The sequence below is a fragment of the Linepithema humile genome, chromosome 1, assembly GCF_040581485.1.
Source record: "Linepithema humile isolate Giens D197 chromosome 1, Lhum_UNIL_v1.0, whole genome shotgun sequence".
NCBI lineage: Eukaryota > Metazoa > Arthropoda > Insecta > Hymenoptera > Formicidae > Linepithema > Linepithema humile.
Window position 1 is genome coordinate 45,320,992 of NC_090128.1, and position 18,821 is coordinate 45,339,812.

The window sequence follows — 18,821 nt, forward strand, 5'->3', positions numbered from 1 at the left end:
TACAAAAAATAATATTACAAAAAATATTTATTTAATCTTGAAATACCTGAAATTATTAATTAATTCTTTTAAACATGCTTTTTTCGATGCTAGATTGTGTTTGATTCCTGCTATGTTTCTGCAGTAACTGATATTGCAGATTCTGTTTTATACATAGCGCATTTCTCTAGTTATGTGAAGACAGATCATAATCGATTTCTGCTGTATATGTTGTTGATAATTAATATTGCAGCCACTGTATAATACCAACTACGTTTTAGTTTTCACAGCATGACGTCAAGACATGTTTTATTTCTGCCACATTTTTTACGCTGGGTCTACCACTGTAAGCATAAATGAATTATAAAACATTATAATAAAATGATTTATACATAATTAATAAAATTGCAACTATGAAATATTCTATAATGTCGATGAAAATCATCTTGACAACTTTGGTACGAATGTTGGTTCAAATTCAAAATACAGAAAAAGATTAAAATAGATGATATCAAATTGAAAATAAACATCACAATGAAAGCTATTAATCTTGTAATAAAATCCCGTAAGTTAAAATCGAAAGAAGAATTGATTCTTATTTTTTGTTTTGAATTCAAATGCACTTAAATTCAGCCATTTGTAATTCATTTTGTACTAGTAGATGACAACGATGAATTCCCGACTTACGAGATGAAAGTAAAGGTATCAATCAAGAGTTTTTTGCATTACTAATTTGTACATCAATTTTAAAGTCTGTCCGAATGAATTCATGTGGGTTCCTTCTCTTTACGAGTAAAACAGTAATAATTAATAGAAAATAATATTTTATTTTTAAGAAAAAAGCACAACTCTATTCTCTCTCAGAGAATTGTATTAAAAATAATCGTCTTAATCATATGTATAAAGCAGAAAGTTAAAAAATCTACTTGTACCGTACCTGCGTCACTTGTTTTCGTTGAAACATTTAAAGACCATAGATATGATGAACCAGCAGAACGTCAGGCCAATTAAAGTCAATATAAGTTTTAACGCTTGATGGCACCAATATAATCTGTAATATGAATAATCCACAAGTTTAGATATATATATTTTTAATTGGATATTAAAAGATTAAACATACAGTACCGTATTTTATACTCTCTATTTATGAAGAAACGCAGTAAAATAAAGTTTTAAAAATATAATTTAATTTTTCTTCAAATTAGACGCTAAAAATTTTGCAATATTTTTACGGAACCATTTTTATCATAATTGCGATTCGGAAATAAATGTATATAAATAAAAGCCATCAAAAACTAAACGGTAATTTTTTAGTTTGTTATCGAGTATATGAGTAAAGAGAAGCTTTCGCATAGTTTTTGAAAAATTTTGAAAATCTCATACCTTCGCCATTTGGCGCGTGCTTGCGGTAAAGTGTCCAGGGGATCCTTGATGAGATACACTCTCACTCCGCGCGCGTACCTCTTGAAGTAAACCTTCCAATTAATATTCTTTATATCGCAATCAAAGTTTTTACGATCATTGGACGTGAACTTTGCAATCATCGCACGTACTCGATCATTAGTAAATGTCCATTCTTGCTGGCAGAAATAGTCCATCACATCTAGGGATGTGTGTATTTTTTTGTAAGACTGAAGCAATCTTTAACAAACAATCCATAATAAAGAAATGTTAAATAAACAATTATTAATATATAAGTTAAAAATAAATTATTATTTTTCCATGTAATTATTCTAAATTGCTCTAAATTATTTTAAATAATTTAATACTATTTGATTGACTTTAAAGATTTAAACAAATGCTAATATATAAAAACCACTCATTTTATTTTATTTGCTATAAATATTAGCATTAATGGGATTTATTTTCTCTTATAGTGTAATAAATATATGCAACTGTTCTTAACAGAAAATTGCTTTGAGGATATATTGTATATGCAAAAATCCTATAGATTTTTTATGTCGTGTTTGATTTGATTTGATTATTACCTCGGATTCTTTCTCCGACAAAAAGTTGCGATGTCGATCAACAAAGCTGGGAACAAGTGGCAGAAATATATGAAAAAAAGATGAACAAGTCTGTACTTCGTTAATCTAAAGCTGTAGTACCACATCGCTTCTTTAAAGGGAAATTCAAAAAGCCCCTCTTTAAAGAATTCCTTCACATTATTATAGGTTATCGGGTTGTCCTTAGACACGTAATTATAAATCGGAATATTACCAGGCAAATCGTTGTTTAATCTGAAACAATGACGTAACGAGATAACATCACCATGTTTACAAATGTAGTAAAATTTTTATTAATTTTAGCTTATGTTATAATAAAATAAAACTTATGCTAACTACTAGCAGGACGAAAAATACCAATCAGCAAGTCACCAACTTGCTTCCTAATCACGTATATGAAGACTTGAATATTAAAACCATATGTCTAATGACACTTTTGTCGGAATGTCAAATGTCGAATGCCGAGTTGCGTTTTCAAGCATTGAGATTAATTTGTATCTAATAATATTCATTCATCGAAAAAGACAATGATGATGATAAACGTACTTTGTATTAGCTGCATCCCATGCGCACGCGATAAGAGCGTTGATTGCTAAATCAGCAGGTATCACATTTATGGTTATCGAACCATCGCAATGAATCGATCGCAGCAATCCAATACCAGCACTAAAAAGAATTCCTGTTGGACCGTATAGATTGTCGATCCAACCTCGTATAGGTTCCCGATACGTTGAAATTGCTGAAAGTAACAAAATAATAATCCTTTATTTTCAACTTAAGATTTATCAAATCTCTATATCTATTATTATTAAGATTAATTACTATTTTGGGATAATAATTACTATATTTACAATCATTAATTATTAGTAACATAATTAATCATTTTTATCCAAATAATAATTCAATATTTTTTAAATTGTGTATCCTATTTGCTGACACTTTTTTAAAAAATTATTGTTAATTTTGACTTTTGTTATAATAAAAATGTTAAACTTGTGCTTACTAATAACAGGACGAAAAATGACGATTGGCAAATCATCAGCCTGCTTCCTAATCACATCCTCCGCCATCGCTTTTGTAAAAGTATAGGTATTTGGCCATTTTCCTAATAATCTGTAAAAAATAAAAAAATAAGATTTTCTTTTTGCTTTTTTCTTTTCGAAAATTTAAACAAAGAAAAATTTACGTACTGCGGTGTTATATACTCGGCCAATTTATCATCCGTGCATTCCATCAAAGTGAGTAGTTTGTCGGAATCCATTGGCGCGTCGTAAAATTTTTCTTCTATCACGTTTTGTGGACAGTTTGCATACGCGGTTGATACATACACAAATGACTGAAGAAATTGAACAAGTAAAATATCAGTCGCGTTGTTTTACTATAAAATTTTAACTTTTAAATTTCGGAGAAAAGTCATTCGATTGAATAAATAATAAATAAATAGTAAATTGTAAATAATAAATAATATAATAATAAATAAATAAATAAATAACAAATCATGAAATAATTGTAAGATGCTTCTTAGGTAATTCTTATCGTTTTTGTTTCTTAAATATATTTAAATACCTTTAGATTCGGAATTTCCTTGCAAAGATTTAAAACGTCTTTCGTACCGCCGACATTAATTGTTACGGCTAATTTCAATTTCTCATTAAATTTTACTGTTGCCGCGATATGAAAGACAATCGAAACTTCTCGAATGAGAGTAGCCCGATCTTCCGAAGATATTCCGAGATTTGGGTGGTTACAATCGCCCGTTATAGCGATTACTCGATCCTGGAAATTCGGCTGCTCGTCTTTCAGTTTGTCAAATAGCTGCATAAAGTGAATAATGGTAAATCCACAAAAATTACACATTAACTAAATTAAAAGAAATTTATTATAAAAAATTAATAAAAATCGATAACTTTTATCATTCAATATCATAATAAATCTTCGACTTTAATTTTTTTCTTTAACAAATGGTAGGAGTTTTGCTCTGCAGTTCTGATCTGCCTCTTCAAAAACTGTAAGTGAGTGGTTCCTTTAAGTAATAAAATTATCAGACATGACATTTACATAAGTTGTTAAACAATTCCAAGAAATATGAAAATATGAAACTATCGAAGGACGGTAAGAATTTCTTTTGGTTATCTAACAGTTACTAGATTGGCTTTACATGTGTAAAAAAAACGCAAAGAAAATTTGACGAAAAAGAAGATAATTATAAATTGTATCTCTCCGATTCTTCAGAGAAAGATGATAATTATGAACTACGCCTTTCTGACACTGAAGAAAATGATTATTACAAATCGCATCTTTCTGATAGCGAGGAAGAAAATTACGAATTACATTTTTCTGACACCGAAGAAAATAAAAATGTAATTAAAAATAATACAGATTCGATACCATTTACCCAAGAAAAATTAGATGAACCAAATCAACAAATAATAGACAGAGCATTAATTCACAGTCCACCTACACATGATAGAATACTAACAAGAAGTCGGACAGCACGACGTCGAATTACCGATCAAGACGATTTATTAAAAGAGAAAATAGACGATAACATTATATCGTTAGACGATAGAAATGATCCGCCTGATAAAGAAACCAGTGATGAAGACGAAGAACAAGATTAAAGGAAAGAAGAAAAGGATTACAGACTTACCGGATTATCAAAAATTTCTGCTATCCGTTGTGATACGTTTTTATTTTTTTTTTGCCGCACCAGTAAAAAAATGGTGCCCAATCCCAGACAAAGTCTGAATAGTTTTTCTAATAATAATTTTCCGAAAAAACCAGTACTGCCGGTAATGAAGATGCCTTGGCCATGATAGAACTCCTGAATCGGCGATAGTTTCTTATTGACCGCCGACAAATCCTCTATCGATGAGGATTCCATCAGCGAGAGTTCCATGCGTGATTTAGATTTGCATTCCGATTCGATAACAGCCATTTTGTGGTCGTCGATTCGATGTATGAACACTTTTATTATCTCTTCTCCAAGCTTCAACCTTAACAAATGAGCTTCGTTATTAAATCGATTCACCTTATATTCAATTTGCAATGTGCTACGCGACGGCGCTCACGATTCGTACTCAACTGACTCAAGAAATTGGAAGTTCCAAAGCTGATGCATGGCCAGTCTTTAAATTTAAAAATAAATAGGTGTGGAGAAAAAAGAATTGAAGGCGAAAACAGGATCTCAATTGCCAAATTTTTTCTTTAAAAATATACATATAACCGTGTGACTTTTAATTGTGAAAGTAGGGTATGTTAAATAATGTGCAAAAAAGCGAGATTTCGCTATAAACTGAACGCTATTTACATAAACACCATTTATGATGATATACAGGGTGTCCCATTTTAACTTAGACACGTAATATCTCAAAAACAATGCGTTATCAAAAAAAATGTTTTATATAAAAATTGTAAGGTTTAGAGGAAGAAAAAAGATTAGGATATTAATTTGACTGGATAGAGGTGCTTCGGAGATTTGAAGGTCATCTTTATTTTTTTAAATAGAACTATCCTAATTTTTTTTATATAAATTGTTTTCTCGCAATATTCATCGTAAAAAGTTATGAGGGTAGAATGGTCAAAAATTAAATAGTTTACGAGATATATATATATATTTTATACTTTAATTTAATATAATTTTACATAAACTATGCAATATCTCGTTAAATATTTATTTTTTAATTATCTTACTTCAACACTTTTATGCGCAAATTAATGAGAGAAAAGTGAAAAGGTAGACGTCGCCCGCGATACTTTAAACCGATAAAATTCGTATAATATGTAAAATATTTATATTAAATTATACATCGTTGTATTCTCTTCAAACAGCGCTACAATTTTTCTTACATCAAAATATCCACAATATTATAAAAAAATTATACATATCTTTCCGTTCGTTAACACGAATAGCTTTTGTAAGCAACTATTATGCTCACAATAGAGTTCACTTTCAACCATTTAATTTGATATATATTTGTTATGTACTATCTCTTTTAATTTCAAAGATAAAAGGAGGTGACCACTTTTGGTGGGACACCCTGTATGTTAATATATGTATAGAATTTTTGGTTTATTTTTAAGAGAATAATAAATATTAAGATTTATTTTTTTTCTTATATTTTAATTCAGCGCTCGGAATTTATTGCACATTTCGGGCCGATTCCCGAGACGACGCCTTCTGTTTCCCCACTACCGCCCGGTCACCGACCGAGCCGCCGATAGCTCTGGCTCAGAAGCGTTTTATATTAAAAATAGGCTGGATTGTTTAGATTGTTTAGACATCTCTCAGGAAATCGTAACATTTTCTTCGCTACATAAATAATGTTTATTTTTATTGATAATTAAATATATATATATATATTATGTATTAATGAACAGGAGACTCGGGAATTGGACTGAAATGTGCAACTAATTCCGAGCGCTGCTTTAATTATAATAAAAATTTACAAAAATAAATTACATCAAATATTAATAGAATGAATAATATTAAAAACAAGTTTTAATAGAATCAGAAACACATGATTACAACAGAACAGGGCAGAATGTTAAAACAATAAAAATACTGATTTGCTATTGTCAACAAAAAAACAAAAGATTATTTTACAATTCTGCAATAAAATTTATTTCTGTATTACACAAAATTACAATGATACACAATCACAATTATACTAATTATCGCTTTTGGAGTCTTTTTCGAAAAAAAAAATTTTGCACATTTTTGAATGATATTTATCATAAAAACATTAAAAGCAAAGTACCGATTTATACGATTGAGTTTTTTGTAGATGTGTGATTGCAAAAATTTTTAATAGATATAAAATAATATTTTTTTAATCAAAAAAAGCATTATGTAATAATTTACTTGATTATACACTGTTAAAAACAAATGCGAAAAAAAAAAATTGCAAAACGTCTTGAAGATTTTCGATATTTTAGCCACTCGCCTTACTCATTTGCCACACTTACTATTTGGCATTAATCTTCCTCTGTTTTCGACTTGATGGAAAGAAGACGGAACATAATATATTAGCATTTTTCGAATATCTCGAAGCAGAGGCGAACGCGGAGCTCATACGGATACGATTTTCGCTTGTGACCTCTTCTCCATGATATCCTTGGTGCTGTCCTACTCGAGTTTGTATCACGTATTACTGATATTGAGTATGAATGTGCATAATCAGTAATTACATCCTAGTCTGATATGTATATGTATAATCGAATCGTTCTATAATTTGATTTGTTATTGACAATGTGTGGGAATGAATAAAAGAACACGCTGTCAAGAAAATATTTATGTAGATGTAGATCTTTCTGATCAACATATCCACTGTACCTTTTAACGATCTTATTATGAGTGATTTTAATTATCAAAGAATGTTACAACTATTAATATTTTTTTATTAACAATTTAATCGGCGAGACTATCATCCAACATGAATTATCGGCTTTTAAATTTTGGACGAAAACTAAATTTTATCTACTTATTTCAAACGGACGCTACACGGAAAGAAATAATTTACTGGCACAGCAAATTTTACGCTGTTATAATAAAAATATAAGCTATCAAAATATTTTGCTACAATAATGTAAATCTTGATATGTTAAAAAATGTTTTTCCATGTTTAAGAAGAAAATGTGAAAAAATTCTTAAATTGCTTTAAACATCAAACTAATATTGTGCACTTCTTTCTTTATTGTTTTATATTCAAGAAAATTCAAATTAATATAAATATTTTATAATAATTGATTGTTATCTCATTTTAGACAACCCAAATTAAAACAGATACTCTATTTTTAATTTTTTTCCGTATGAAGCATGTAGCTTTAAAATATTGCCTAATATATGCAATAATTTTAGTTTGCACATATCTCAAGCGATTTGATAAAGATAGGTTAGATAAAGATAGGATACGGTGATAACAAAAGTGATGAAGCTCGAAATGCCTACACTTGAAGAAGTGCTGGAGGATAACGGTGGAAACGAAGATTTTTTGCTACATTATGTAAATTTCGGCAGTGGTTAAAACAACAAATTCATCTTCCTCAAAGTAAATATTTTTAAATTTTAATTGATCAGTTTTATTGATCAATATGATAATTATCTAAAAATCTAAAAATATAGTATAGTTCAATAATCCTGATATCCATGATTAATAATAAAAAAATCCACAATGTTTTATTTGTTATTTTTTTCATTGAATCTTACGTAATGACAAGCATTATTTCACATTTTACAGATATCTCCGACCAACGATTAAAATTTTTTATTTCTACTGTCAAATTTGATTTCAAAAAAGCCGATTTCACAAAATGTTTAAACATGCTTTACACTTTTCATAATCTTATTCCTGAAATTTACGGTAATCTTGATCTTCTTAGCGATGATATAAAACTATACAACACATACTTGTAAGCAATTAAGTCAATTATAAGGTATTTTTAAATCTCTACATGTAGCTTTGTATATTTTAAATGTAAAAAATATTATTCAAAAATTTTAGTTTTGATTTTATTGTATAAAGTAACAAATATTAACAAATAATTATAAGAATTGCAAAAATTTGTATGCATAATAATTTGAAATCTATTTCTGTACTTGCAGACACATATGAAATCGCAATTTAAGACACTGTTATAACGAGCGTTTATTTTGATTTTTTGACAATAAACTAGTGAACTTGCTGAAACTGCAATAAAAAATTCTTCGTAACATTTGCAGAAGATGTTTGAGAACGCAGTACAAAAAAATTTTGAGCGTGATGATAAGAAATGCTTTCACGATAACAGCTTAAAATACACCATTCAACACAGCATTTTTAGTAATTTTATAGATTGCTTGCGAATTGCTGCAACAAGTTGCATAGTCTGATGCAGGCTTTAGTTTGTGTTAAATAAATTTGGAAAAAAAATATTTTCTTAGTTTGTTGCACAAAGGTTACATTATTATTTTCAAATCAGCTATTACAGAATTATTATAATTTTTGTACATTGGTTTCTTTGTTTCTTAAAAATAAACATACCGCATCATCAAACAGAAACACAATGCATACAAATTACGCAATTATACGTTGAATTTGCAAGTATCATCAAGCTGCATCCCGCATGAATAATTATTCTTATTGTGCATTTTATAGTCGAATCCAATTAAAAGATATGCATAACCTTTTACAGTTAAGATTTAACTTTTCTGAAGATCTGTAATCAATAAATAAAGGGGCAGAAAATGTTGTGTACACGAGATATCCTTGAAGAATCGTGCATGTGTATTTACCAATTGTTTAGACTCATAGAAAATGTACTCAAAATATACTGTATACTGAGAAATATTAAAATCCAAGACTAGAGAGAGAGAGAGAGAGAGAGAGAGAGAGAGAAAGAAAGGGGTAAGAGACAGAGAGGGAGAGAGAGGCAGGAAGGAAGACAGAGAGAGAGAGAGAGAGAGAGAGAGAGAGAGAGAGAGAGAGAAAGAGAGAAATGTCAAACAATCGAGATCATACAATTGTTAGTGGAATTGTTGTACGGAAGTATCAGTAGAGAAGAGAAGACGAATGTGTATCCTGTCAGAAACATTTACGGATACATTTGCAGAAGTTAAATCAGAATATTTGTTCCCCGATATTTAGTACCTCTTGTAATTCAAAAATTTATGACTAGTTTAAGGTTCGGAGGCAATACAATATAATAGCGTAAGCGGAATACAGTGAATAAAGGATACACATAAGTGATAAAATAATTTATGATCGTAATAATCATATTTTTGCTGCTCGTCAAACGTGCTGTTATGCGAGAAACTTTCACTATCAGTCTCAGCTTCTATTCGCGCCACCGCGCATTGTTGATATTTTACTATAGGAACGCAATACACGGCCAGCATAATTTTTTTATTTTAAAATATGCCCGCGATGATTTGCATATATTTTAATTTTAAATTCCTAAATACCAGTCCATAACACATACACAGATAACTTTAAGAAGCGCCGAAGACATTTCGATCATCGCCGTCGTCCTTCCATGTTTTACGTCTTGTTTCTTTTGCTCGGCCTTCCTTGTAAAAGCGAAGAATAAAAATAACGAATTTTTTGCGAACAATTCCGCGTCATTAATTATCAAAAAAAGTTATATATCGTACAGGGTGTTGCGACGCGTTGTTAGCAAATGTTAGCAAACATTGACGTCAATAGTACGACGCGTCGTACTATTGACGTCAATTTTTGTACCGCCACGGTCTCTTCTCGTCACGCGCTTAAACTCGCGCGAATTGGCAGATATTTTTTAACAAATTCTTCATTAATTTTTGTGAAAATTGCAAAATAGTAGAGGACTCTTCTACTCGGTTTAACCCGCTCTACTTACACCCGAGAAGTAATTCAGCAATTACCGGACACCCTGTATTTAGTTTATAATACCAAAAAATGACAAAAACAATAATGTAATAAACTCGATTAATTATAAAATAACTTGCATAAAATTTTGGCATTTTTGAGGTGAAGAGGATGGCGATTTCTGGTGTTAAAAAACCTATAAGATTAAAATATTCTAGTTCAGACGAGAAATTTTATTTTAGCATGCTAAAATATTGTAATTATTCATTCGTAATTTAAGACTTCAAAAGTGAACATTAATGTGTTTGTTTATTCATTTGTAATACATCGCTAACATGTAGATTACTGAGAAAATATATTTTTCCTTACATTTTTCTGTAATTATCTGTTACTGGAGCACCTACATTCTTTCAACATCGATGCACATAAAAAGGTAAAAAAAAAAGAATTTACAATATATTTACAACTATATAGATTTCTCTGTAATATAGTGAAAGACAATATTTCTTGAGTGATAAATGAATTAATATAGCAGCGTTCTCAAATAATTCTTATACGGATTATGCGTCACTCAGCGAAGAAACAAACGCAAATTTTTCATATTACTACATTATCAATCAGGCTGCAGCGTTCATCATGACATTAATATAATCTCCAAAATTATTCCAAGTGTGATCCCACAGATTCGGATTGGCCTTACTATCCCACGGAAGATTTCCGGGCAAAATCGCGGTGCTGTTGAATTTCTTCAGCTCGTCCTGCAGCTTTTTAACGATTGTCGGAAATCTTTGAATGCACAAAGAAAATTATATATAGTCGCATTTTTTTTTTTTTTTTTGTAAATTGAAATAAAATAAGATTATACGATTTCGTGATGCAGTAGAATTTTATCAAAGTTGTATTTGACTCACTGCTTAACGAGATTATTGTCCTCGCAGGGATCCTGAAAGACGTTAAAGAGGCACGGTTCTTGCAGCGGTTTGCACATCGGCAGGCTGTCGTTCCTCGGCGGGCATTTAATTTGTGCGTTTTCGCGCAGCATCCGGACCACTTCTGCAGTAACGCCCAATCCCACACTGGCGACAGCGCGTCCCGCTGCGCTGCTGATTACACCACTCACATCGTAGACCCATTCCCTGCCGGAGGGTCCGTACCATCCGTCCCATATTCCATTATAAGTAGATCCTACGGAGGGAAATTTAATTGTCAGTATTAATGTTATAAAGTAAATCTGAAAGAAGGGAAACAATGTAATCTGCTCTTCTCTCGTAGTTTCCACCCTTAGGAAAATTTACTTTAGACTGGCTTTATTAGTTTTGTTTAGTAACTTTAAAAATTTGAAAAGTTTTTTTAAGTAACTAAAAAATTTTTAAGTTTTGTTTAAGTTATTTCAGAGTTTTCAAAATATCCTTGAGTTTTTGCCTCTTTAGTTATTGAAGACATAAAGTTCATGAAAAGTATCTAAAAATTTATGTGAAGTAACTTAATCGTGGTGTTTAGTAACTTAAAGTTGGCGTAAAAGTAAGTAAAAGTTTGTGTAAAGTAACTTCAAGGCCTCAAAGTTTCTTAAGTTTTGGTCCTTGAAATCATCTAACTGTAAAACTTAAAGTTGTAAATACTGCAATGCTCAGAAAATTAAACGCGGAACACAAATTACTCACATTGCACATTTATTAGCATTAAACAGATGTGTAGCTGACCTGCGGGTTAATTGCAAATTCTTTTTCCTTGTTATTACTTCTGTATTACACATTTGTATTCAGTAATATTAATATTAGGAAAATTTACTATATGAAACGTTAAAATAATAATTTAAAAACACTCTTTTATTTCTTAAAGAAATTTTTTAAAGTTTTTGAAGAGTAAATCCTATTTTAAAGTGTTCAAATTTACTCTTCAAAACTTTTAAAAAGTTCTATAGTAAATCAAAAAGTTTTCATAAGTTATTTTTTTAAGTTTTAAAAAGTAAATTTTCCTAAGGGCAGACTTGGATCGCTAAAAGTGAGAATTCCCGTACCTTGAATGAGTTTCCAGTCGCCGACCGTGATAGCGGACACGCCGTAAATATCATCGATATTATGAAGAACGTTAGTGCGTGGCGATTCGGTATCTTCGCTAAGGGCGTTCCACAGATCCATGCCGTCGATAGATGTTAAATTCGACGGATCACCGCCGGCGGCTGTTAGCAGCGTCGGCAGCCAATCGGTAATGTGTATCATCTGTCTGCTTACTCGACCTGGTCGCACTAATCTGGGTGACCATATCAATCCTGCGCCTCTAACTCCACCTGATTATAGTAAAAGTAAGAATAAGTATTTTATTATTGTAAAAAATTACTTACATTTGTGGACAATAAATGCGCCAATTGAAAACTAATCGCGCGGTAATTTTCTTTATTTTAGTTCTCTATTTTAGTGTCGAATTAATAAATGCTTCTGTTTGTCAATGAAGTCTTATAATTTAAAAAATTTTAATAATTATCTAACTTAGAGCTGCACAATTCGCTGAATTTGAGCAATGCTGTACTTGCGAGCATAGTTTTCTGTTTCTTTCCAACAAGTAATTATATTCATCTGACGTTTATTATCAATAGAATCGATTGATTACCTTCCCAAAGAGTATTTTTGACGCCTCTCAGCGGCCAGTTAGACGCGGCATTCAGATTAAATCCGGCGGCGGGTCCACCGTTATCGGATGAGAAGACGATTATACTGTCTCGTAACATGTTTTTCTTATGTAAAGCTTCAACTACTTCGCCCACCGATTGATCAAGCTTACTCAGCATACCTATAAAAATTCCAGAATTACTAATCTGATTACAAGATCTAATTAATTAATACTTTTTATTAACAATCTTGCTTCGTTCCTTTTAACAAAATTTATATCCATTGATTATTCAATATTTCTTCTATCGACAATATCCATTTTATTTGTCAAATCAGTTTTATTTTAATTTTTATTTTTTAGCTTGCTCGCGCTATCGATTACCAGCGAAACGTCTTCGATTATAATTAAAGATGTTATCGAATTTGACAATTTCTTCGTCCGGCGCCGGAAGCGGATTGTACGGGTTTCCAGAGTGTACGGCCGCGTGGGCGAGATAAAGGAACATCGGCCGACTAGAATTGTGCCTGTCGATCAATTTCACCGCCTCCCTCGTAAAAATATCCGTGGAATATTGACCATGCAAATCCCAGGCCGGCTCCATACCTCGTCTCATGTCCAAGCCCCAATAAGGCTGCAGAAAATTTTGAATTTTGTATTGCCTGCATCTATAATGAATATAATGCGACCCCATTCATATAACATGCGTTATAAAATAATTCTTTTTACATAATACTTTTTGTTTAATATATTAATTGTCAGTTGCAGCAATAAGAAATATTCAAATCATTCAAATGTTTTAACTTTTAATTTTTTTTTTTAGTTTTTATCCAGTTTGTTTTATCCTTTTTTATATATTTTATATCTTCAATTCTCATCAAAATTCATCGACCAGATTAAATTAATCAATTAATTAATTAATTATGCAATCAGAAAGATTAGTATTGTATTGAATTAAATTCTATATTTATTTATATATTCCAAGGTAGAAATCTGGTCTAGGAGAAAGCCTGGCCCTGGATATTTTTCCCCGAGTATAGCTTGGATCCGGGAAATCTAGCTTGGACCAATGTATAATGAAACGACGGGCATGGACGGATTCTTTATCTAAAATGTACTCAGGCCCAGGCTTGTTTCCGCAGTTTTTCCTAGAAATTATCCTGGAATCCCGCCTAGGACCCTTATTTTACCCGGGTATTCTCCTGGATTGTTCGATAATAATAATAATAATAATAACTTGTAATATTAATAAATAAATATTTCCTCCTTATATATTTTATTGGCGGTTTTTTTTATCTTTATTACTGTTAGATCGCGAATACTTGTTTTTTATCAAGTCACTTTCGTCAGACGTGTCACTTTCAATTTTGATGTTTACTATTTTTGTTTCTAATTTTTTCTTCGCCCGATATTTTCGCTTCCTCAACAATAGACGAGAAACCGCTAATATGCGATCACACATTTTGTACGTTTCAAACCGGTTTTTCTTTTATTTCGAACCGTAAAACTCTTTGATATGCTGTAAGGTGTTACTATTTTGAGCCGTAAAATATTTAACAAACGTTAAAATAATCTGAAAGTTCAGAATAAAAATACTGCTTTTTCCCTGATCGAGCCCGCGACCAGATCTCGGAAAAAATATAGATAGATATTTTTTAATTAAAACCTGGGAAAAATCGTGGAAAATTTATAGCGAAAAGCCAAGATTTTCGCCGTCCGGATTTTCCAAGCTAATATTTCCCATACGGGGCCCGTATATATTCAGGGCAGATCGAGGGAAGTTTCTACCTGGGTTTGCTCACATTTTCAACGGCCGTATGATCGTAATAGTCGTGATGACCTGTCCAGAAACCAGTGTGGGTGTCGAATCCTCTGTAAGTCGGAGTATACTCCTTTTTGTAGAATCCTAAGTGCCATTTGCCGACGATGTGCGTGCTATATCCAAGTTCTCGTAAATACTGCGGCAAGATCTTTTCGCGTAGTGGTAATCCTCTAGGCTCGGCACCTTTGAGAACCTGAATTATTCATAAAATTCCAGTTTAAAAGATACATAAAAGTAGCATAAAAGTTTCTTCTTTTATAATAAGAAATTAAAAAATTGGCACTTTGTTAGCATCTTATTAGTTAAATTAATATTTACAAAGACAAATAATCTAACATTTTGCTTTTTAAAAAAAATTTATCAAACTTTAAAAAAATATGTATTTTTTTATAATATACATTTAATAAACATTTATTACATTTTTAATATCTTAATGATATTTAATATCCTATAAGTTAAAAAATTGCTGAAAAAAGCATTATTCAATTAATACTATTAAGTAACAATAATGAAAGCATATTGATTTTACGTCATTTTCATCTGCTTTGTGTACGCATTTGCAATGCGGAACGTGTGAATAAAGTAGTAAAGTCTACCCAGTATGATAATTTCCAATTGAACTATCCAGGTCAACGCGTCAAAAGTGCGAGTGCATAATATCCCCTTTTGTATGCCGCTGCAAGCCGAACAACAACGTTTCCGCTAACTGATAGCTCTCAATTGCATCAATCCATTGACAGGTGTAACGGCAGTTGAAATAATTTGACGATATCTGATGCGCTATCACGATTTCAGAAAGTAACATTTAAAAAAATAAACAGATTCAGATTTCTTTAATAAAATGATCTAGTCGCAAAATATATTCGTTTTAGGACTGTCAGAAACCGCGGTTATTATTCGCCGTTTGTGTCGTCCGCGTCTCTTCTGCGTTTTTATTATGCGCTTGAACTCTTAATAGGGTGAGATGTACCGCGAGACTTTTAGCACTTACGCCATGCTGCATTCCAGTATGAATGGGATATTTGCCGGTCATCAGAGCGCTTCTGGATGGCGTGCAGATCGGAGTGACATAATATCTATCGAGCAGCAATCCGGAATACGCCAGAGCATCGATATTCGGCGTTGGGATTTGGCCGGAACCATGAAAGCCGACGTCATTCCATCCCTGATAAGAGTAAGAACAAATTGAAACGACCCTGTCGAGCTTTGTAATTTTATTTAACATTAAATTGGCACTGCACTCTTTCTTTTTAGAAAATAGTACAACAAAAGTACGCATATGCTATATTTATGTAATTAATAAATCGTTTTTGTATTCAAACTTTATGATATCCCCAAAATACGAACGCTCATACTGTTCTCCAGTGATTCCATTCCGAGTAATAGTTCCGGAAATCTTCGTTTATTAAAGTGTTTACCTTTTGTCTCACGGCTTTCTGGATGTTGTTTAACGTTCCGTGATGCCGATCTTTTTATAGCCTGCAGTTAGAGAGTTTTGAACAGGGAAAACAGTTCGAATGAAATGCGCGACATCCACCCTACAATTTGAAGATTAGGTTTTTTTCTTTTTTCAAAGATAAATCTTCAGTTAGAAGATCGACGTCATGGGACATTAGATAACATCCAGAAAGTCGAGTTCGCAAACTGTAAATATTTTAATAGATAAAAACTTTCAGAATTATATTAGCAAGAATGATAAAACTGCGCGTAGTGCATTCCTAAAGTTCATAGTTTAAAAGAGATTATATATAATATATAAAAATCTCAACACATAAATTTTTAAAAAGCATTCTCATTATTTTTTAAACAGACCTCGCGTGTATTTAAATATTATAAAAAATCTGTATCGATTAGAATAAATCGTAGAAGATTAGTTAAAATAATACATTTTGTTCAGTAATAAACTAATAATATAAAACTAACGAATACTAATAAAAAATGCTAAGCTCATTCTTTACGCAGTCTTCACTTATCTTTAGCACATTTGTATATAGTGGCATACTTTTCTAGCATCGTCTAGAAATGAAAAAGACTTTTTTCGAAACATTTATTTTATCAACTTACTTTTATCAACTATTTCTCAAAGCTCGAACATAATTTATCGCAAAAGCACGAAAAGAAACTTGCCAAATCGTCCGCCAGAATAAAAATAATGTGCGGTTGCTTCGCTGCAGTCGCGTGAGTCGTCACGAGCAGCGGGATCAGAAAGAGCGATGTCCACCGCGCGGTTCCCAGTGGATGGTGCATCGTGCTCGCTCCTTCTGGACCAGCGTGTTGAGTTCCCCGTGGAACCGGTTCCCGGTTCGTCCACGAGAATACAAGACGGACTCTACGCAGCGACCGGTTGTACAAAACTATCTCCTCTACTCGGTCCTCTTCCGAGCCGTCTGTTTCCGCGTGCGAATAGTGGGGAGCCACCTCCCACCTTGAGGAGTCATCTTCGTTCATCTCGCGTTTGCCGCGACGATTTTCTCGCCGTTTATCGCACGTCTCGCGCGGCTAAGTGGCAACATTATCTATTAATTAAAATTGCATGGTACTGCACGATACGTCGCGTTTTGCATTCTTTTTTTTTTTTTTATAGAATTACGTCCGATGCGTAGATTACGCACAGAGATTCTTGGACCGTGCTCGAATCTCGAATTTTTTCACTGATTCACGTATTGAATTCATCGATTTAATGCTATTTACAAAAATTAAGATAAATAATTATTAATATATTTTACTGTTCAAAAGTTATTATTAATTTAAGGATTTTATGATACAAAATATATAAATATTTTTTAATAAAAACGTATGATGTTTATGTAATGTATAAAATATATGTAAGAAATCTCAGTAGAAAATTGACGTTTGCTCAATACATTTCTGTTCTTACAGAAACGTTTCACAACTACAGACGTAATAACATCTTTTCGCATTAACAGAGTAGAACTGTTGCACGATGCTTCCATTTAGGCTGGTGAGATTTTATCATGTTATTATGCTCGTAATTTATGGAACATAACATTAGATGTGTAATTAGTTCCCTCGAAATACCATGGCGCGTTATCTTTTTCTATCTACACATAAAAGTGTATTGGAATGTGAAAGCGTAGAAGCGTCTTAATGTGCGCGAATCGCGCTTGCCATCAAATCGTAAAAGAATAATGGAACTACTAATAGTGTAGGGCTCGTAGAACAAAGCGTAACGAGGGGACATAACAATTATATATCGGGCAGGCAAAAAGATTATTTAAAAAGTGTCGCTGAATTCTGCTATATATGTATGCAAATGTGACGGAGAGAAGGAAGTTTCTTTAATGCGCTGTTACGAAATGGAGAACATTGAGAAATATATCTACAAATTGTGTATGCAATCTTCTTCATCTCTCTAAATCTTGCATCTTTAATTTCCTACAGAATATATAATGACATACACATTAGATACCGCTATTAGCAGTTTAATGTATTACAAATCAGACTACATTAGCGTGAAAGATACATTTTGATAAAATATAAAGTATATATTAAAACGTATGCTATTATATAAAAAAATAAAAGGATTAAAACTTGATTTGTTTATTTTCAGCAAATTTCTTAAAAAAAAAAAAAAAAAAAACGAATGATTCAGATGTATAAAATAGTGTGTATAAAAACACAGATTATAGTTATTGTGCAATAAATGCACACTTAGACAACGCGCACCAGATGAAGTCAAATACCTTTCAGTCCGTTCCGTCGTGTTAAACTCTATTGTCGGCGGTTAATCTATCTATTACGAGGGCAACATTCACATATACATTTATCGTATTATTATATAAGTACGTCAAAGACGACTGATATTATTCCAGACATATTCCTTTCGATTTTATTATATAGCTTCAATAATGATTTATGAATTACTTAATGTTGTAAATTTCGTCAAAATTAGAGTTATGTATGTTATCTATCTATCCAAATGGATAAAAACATAATGGACAAAAGTTGAAATATAATTAAGAGCTTATCTAAGCACAATCGATAAATAATGCAGATAGAAATAAAAACTTATATAAAACGCAAGATTGCAAAACATGTTTCATTATTACAGAACAGCGGTGTTCG

General features: G+C 31.7%; 2 protein-coding genes across 3 annotated transcripts; both read right to left on the bottom strand.

Moving 5' to 3' along the window:
- Positions 1-191: 191 nt before the first annotated feature.
- On the bottom strand, positions 192-6,911 carry LOC105674710 (fatty acyl-CoA reductase wat-like). Its single transcript, XM_067348501.1, has 8 exons — positions 4,636-6,911; positions 3,552-3,800; positions 3,176-3,321; positions 2,989-3,098; positions 2,501-2,724; positions 1,363-1,622; positions 917-1,030; positions 192-323 (listed from the first exon to the last, which is right to left on the bottom strand). Exons 1-7 carry the CDS (start codon positions 4,921-4,923, stop codon positions 922-924), a joined length of 1,386 nt encoding a protein of 461 aa, XP_067204602.1. The 5' UTR covers positions 4,924-6,911; the 3' UTR covers positions 192-323; positions 917-921.
- Positions 6,912-10,599: 3,688 nt separating this feature from the next.
- On the bottom strand, positions 10,600-17,198 carry LOC105669509 (arylsulfatase B-like). 2 transcript variants are annotated; one of them, XM_067352978.1, is made up of 8 exons: positions 16,863-17,198; positions 15,727-15,900; positions 14,716-14,928; positions 13,298-13,547; positions 12,917-13,096; positions 12,327-12,596; positions 11,221-11,494; positions 10,600-11,095 (listed from the first exon to the last, which is right to left on the bottom strand). In XM_067352978.1, the coding sequence occupies exons 1-8, from the start codon at positions 17,181-17,183 to the stop codon at positions 10,927-10,929; spliced, it is 1,851 nt and encodes a 616-aa protein (XP_067209079.1). In that variant the 5' UTR covers positions 17,184-17,198; the 3' UTR covers positions 10,600-10,926. The 2 variants fall into 2 exon arrangements, with proteins under 2 accessions (XP_067209079.1, XP_067209074.1); XM_067352973.1 differs by having other exon boundaries at positions 13,298-13,581; positions 14,702-14,928.
- Between the last annotated feature and the right edge of the window lie 1,623 nt (positions 17,199-18,821).

Coding starts and splice junctions, on each gene's coding strand:
- LOC105674710 (XM_067348501.1), bottom strand. CDS start 4,923: ATGGCTGTTATCGAATCGGAATGCAAATCTAAATCACGCATGGAACTC. Junction 1,623..2,500: donor ATCATCATTGTCTTTTTCGA/TGAATGAATATT, acceptor ATTGTTTGTTAA/AGATTGCTTCAGTCTTACAA. Junction 1,031..1,362: donor GCACGCGCCAAATGGCGAAG/GTATGAGATTTT, acceptor TTCATATTACAG/ATTATATTGGTGCCATCAAG.
- LOC105669509 (XM_067352973.1), bottom strand. CDS start 17,183: ATGAACGAAGATGACTCCTCAAGGTGGGAGGTGGCTCCCCACTATTCG. Junction 14,929..15,726: donor ATACTGGAATGCAGCATGGC/GTAAGTGCTAAA, acceptor TGAATAATTCAG/GTTCTCAAAGGTGCCGAGCC. Junction 11,495..12,326: donor CGACTGGAAACTCATTCAAG/GTACGGGAATTC, acceptor TTCCCTCCGTAG/GATCTACTTATAATGGAATA.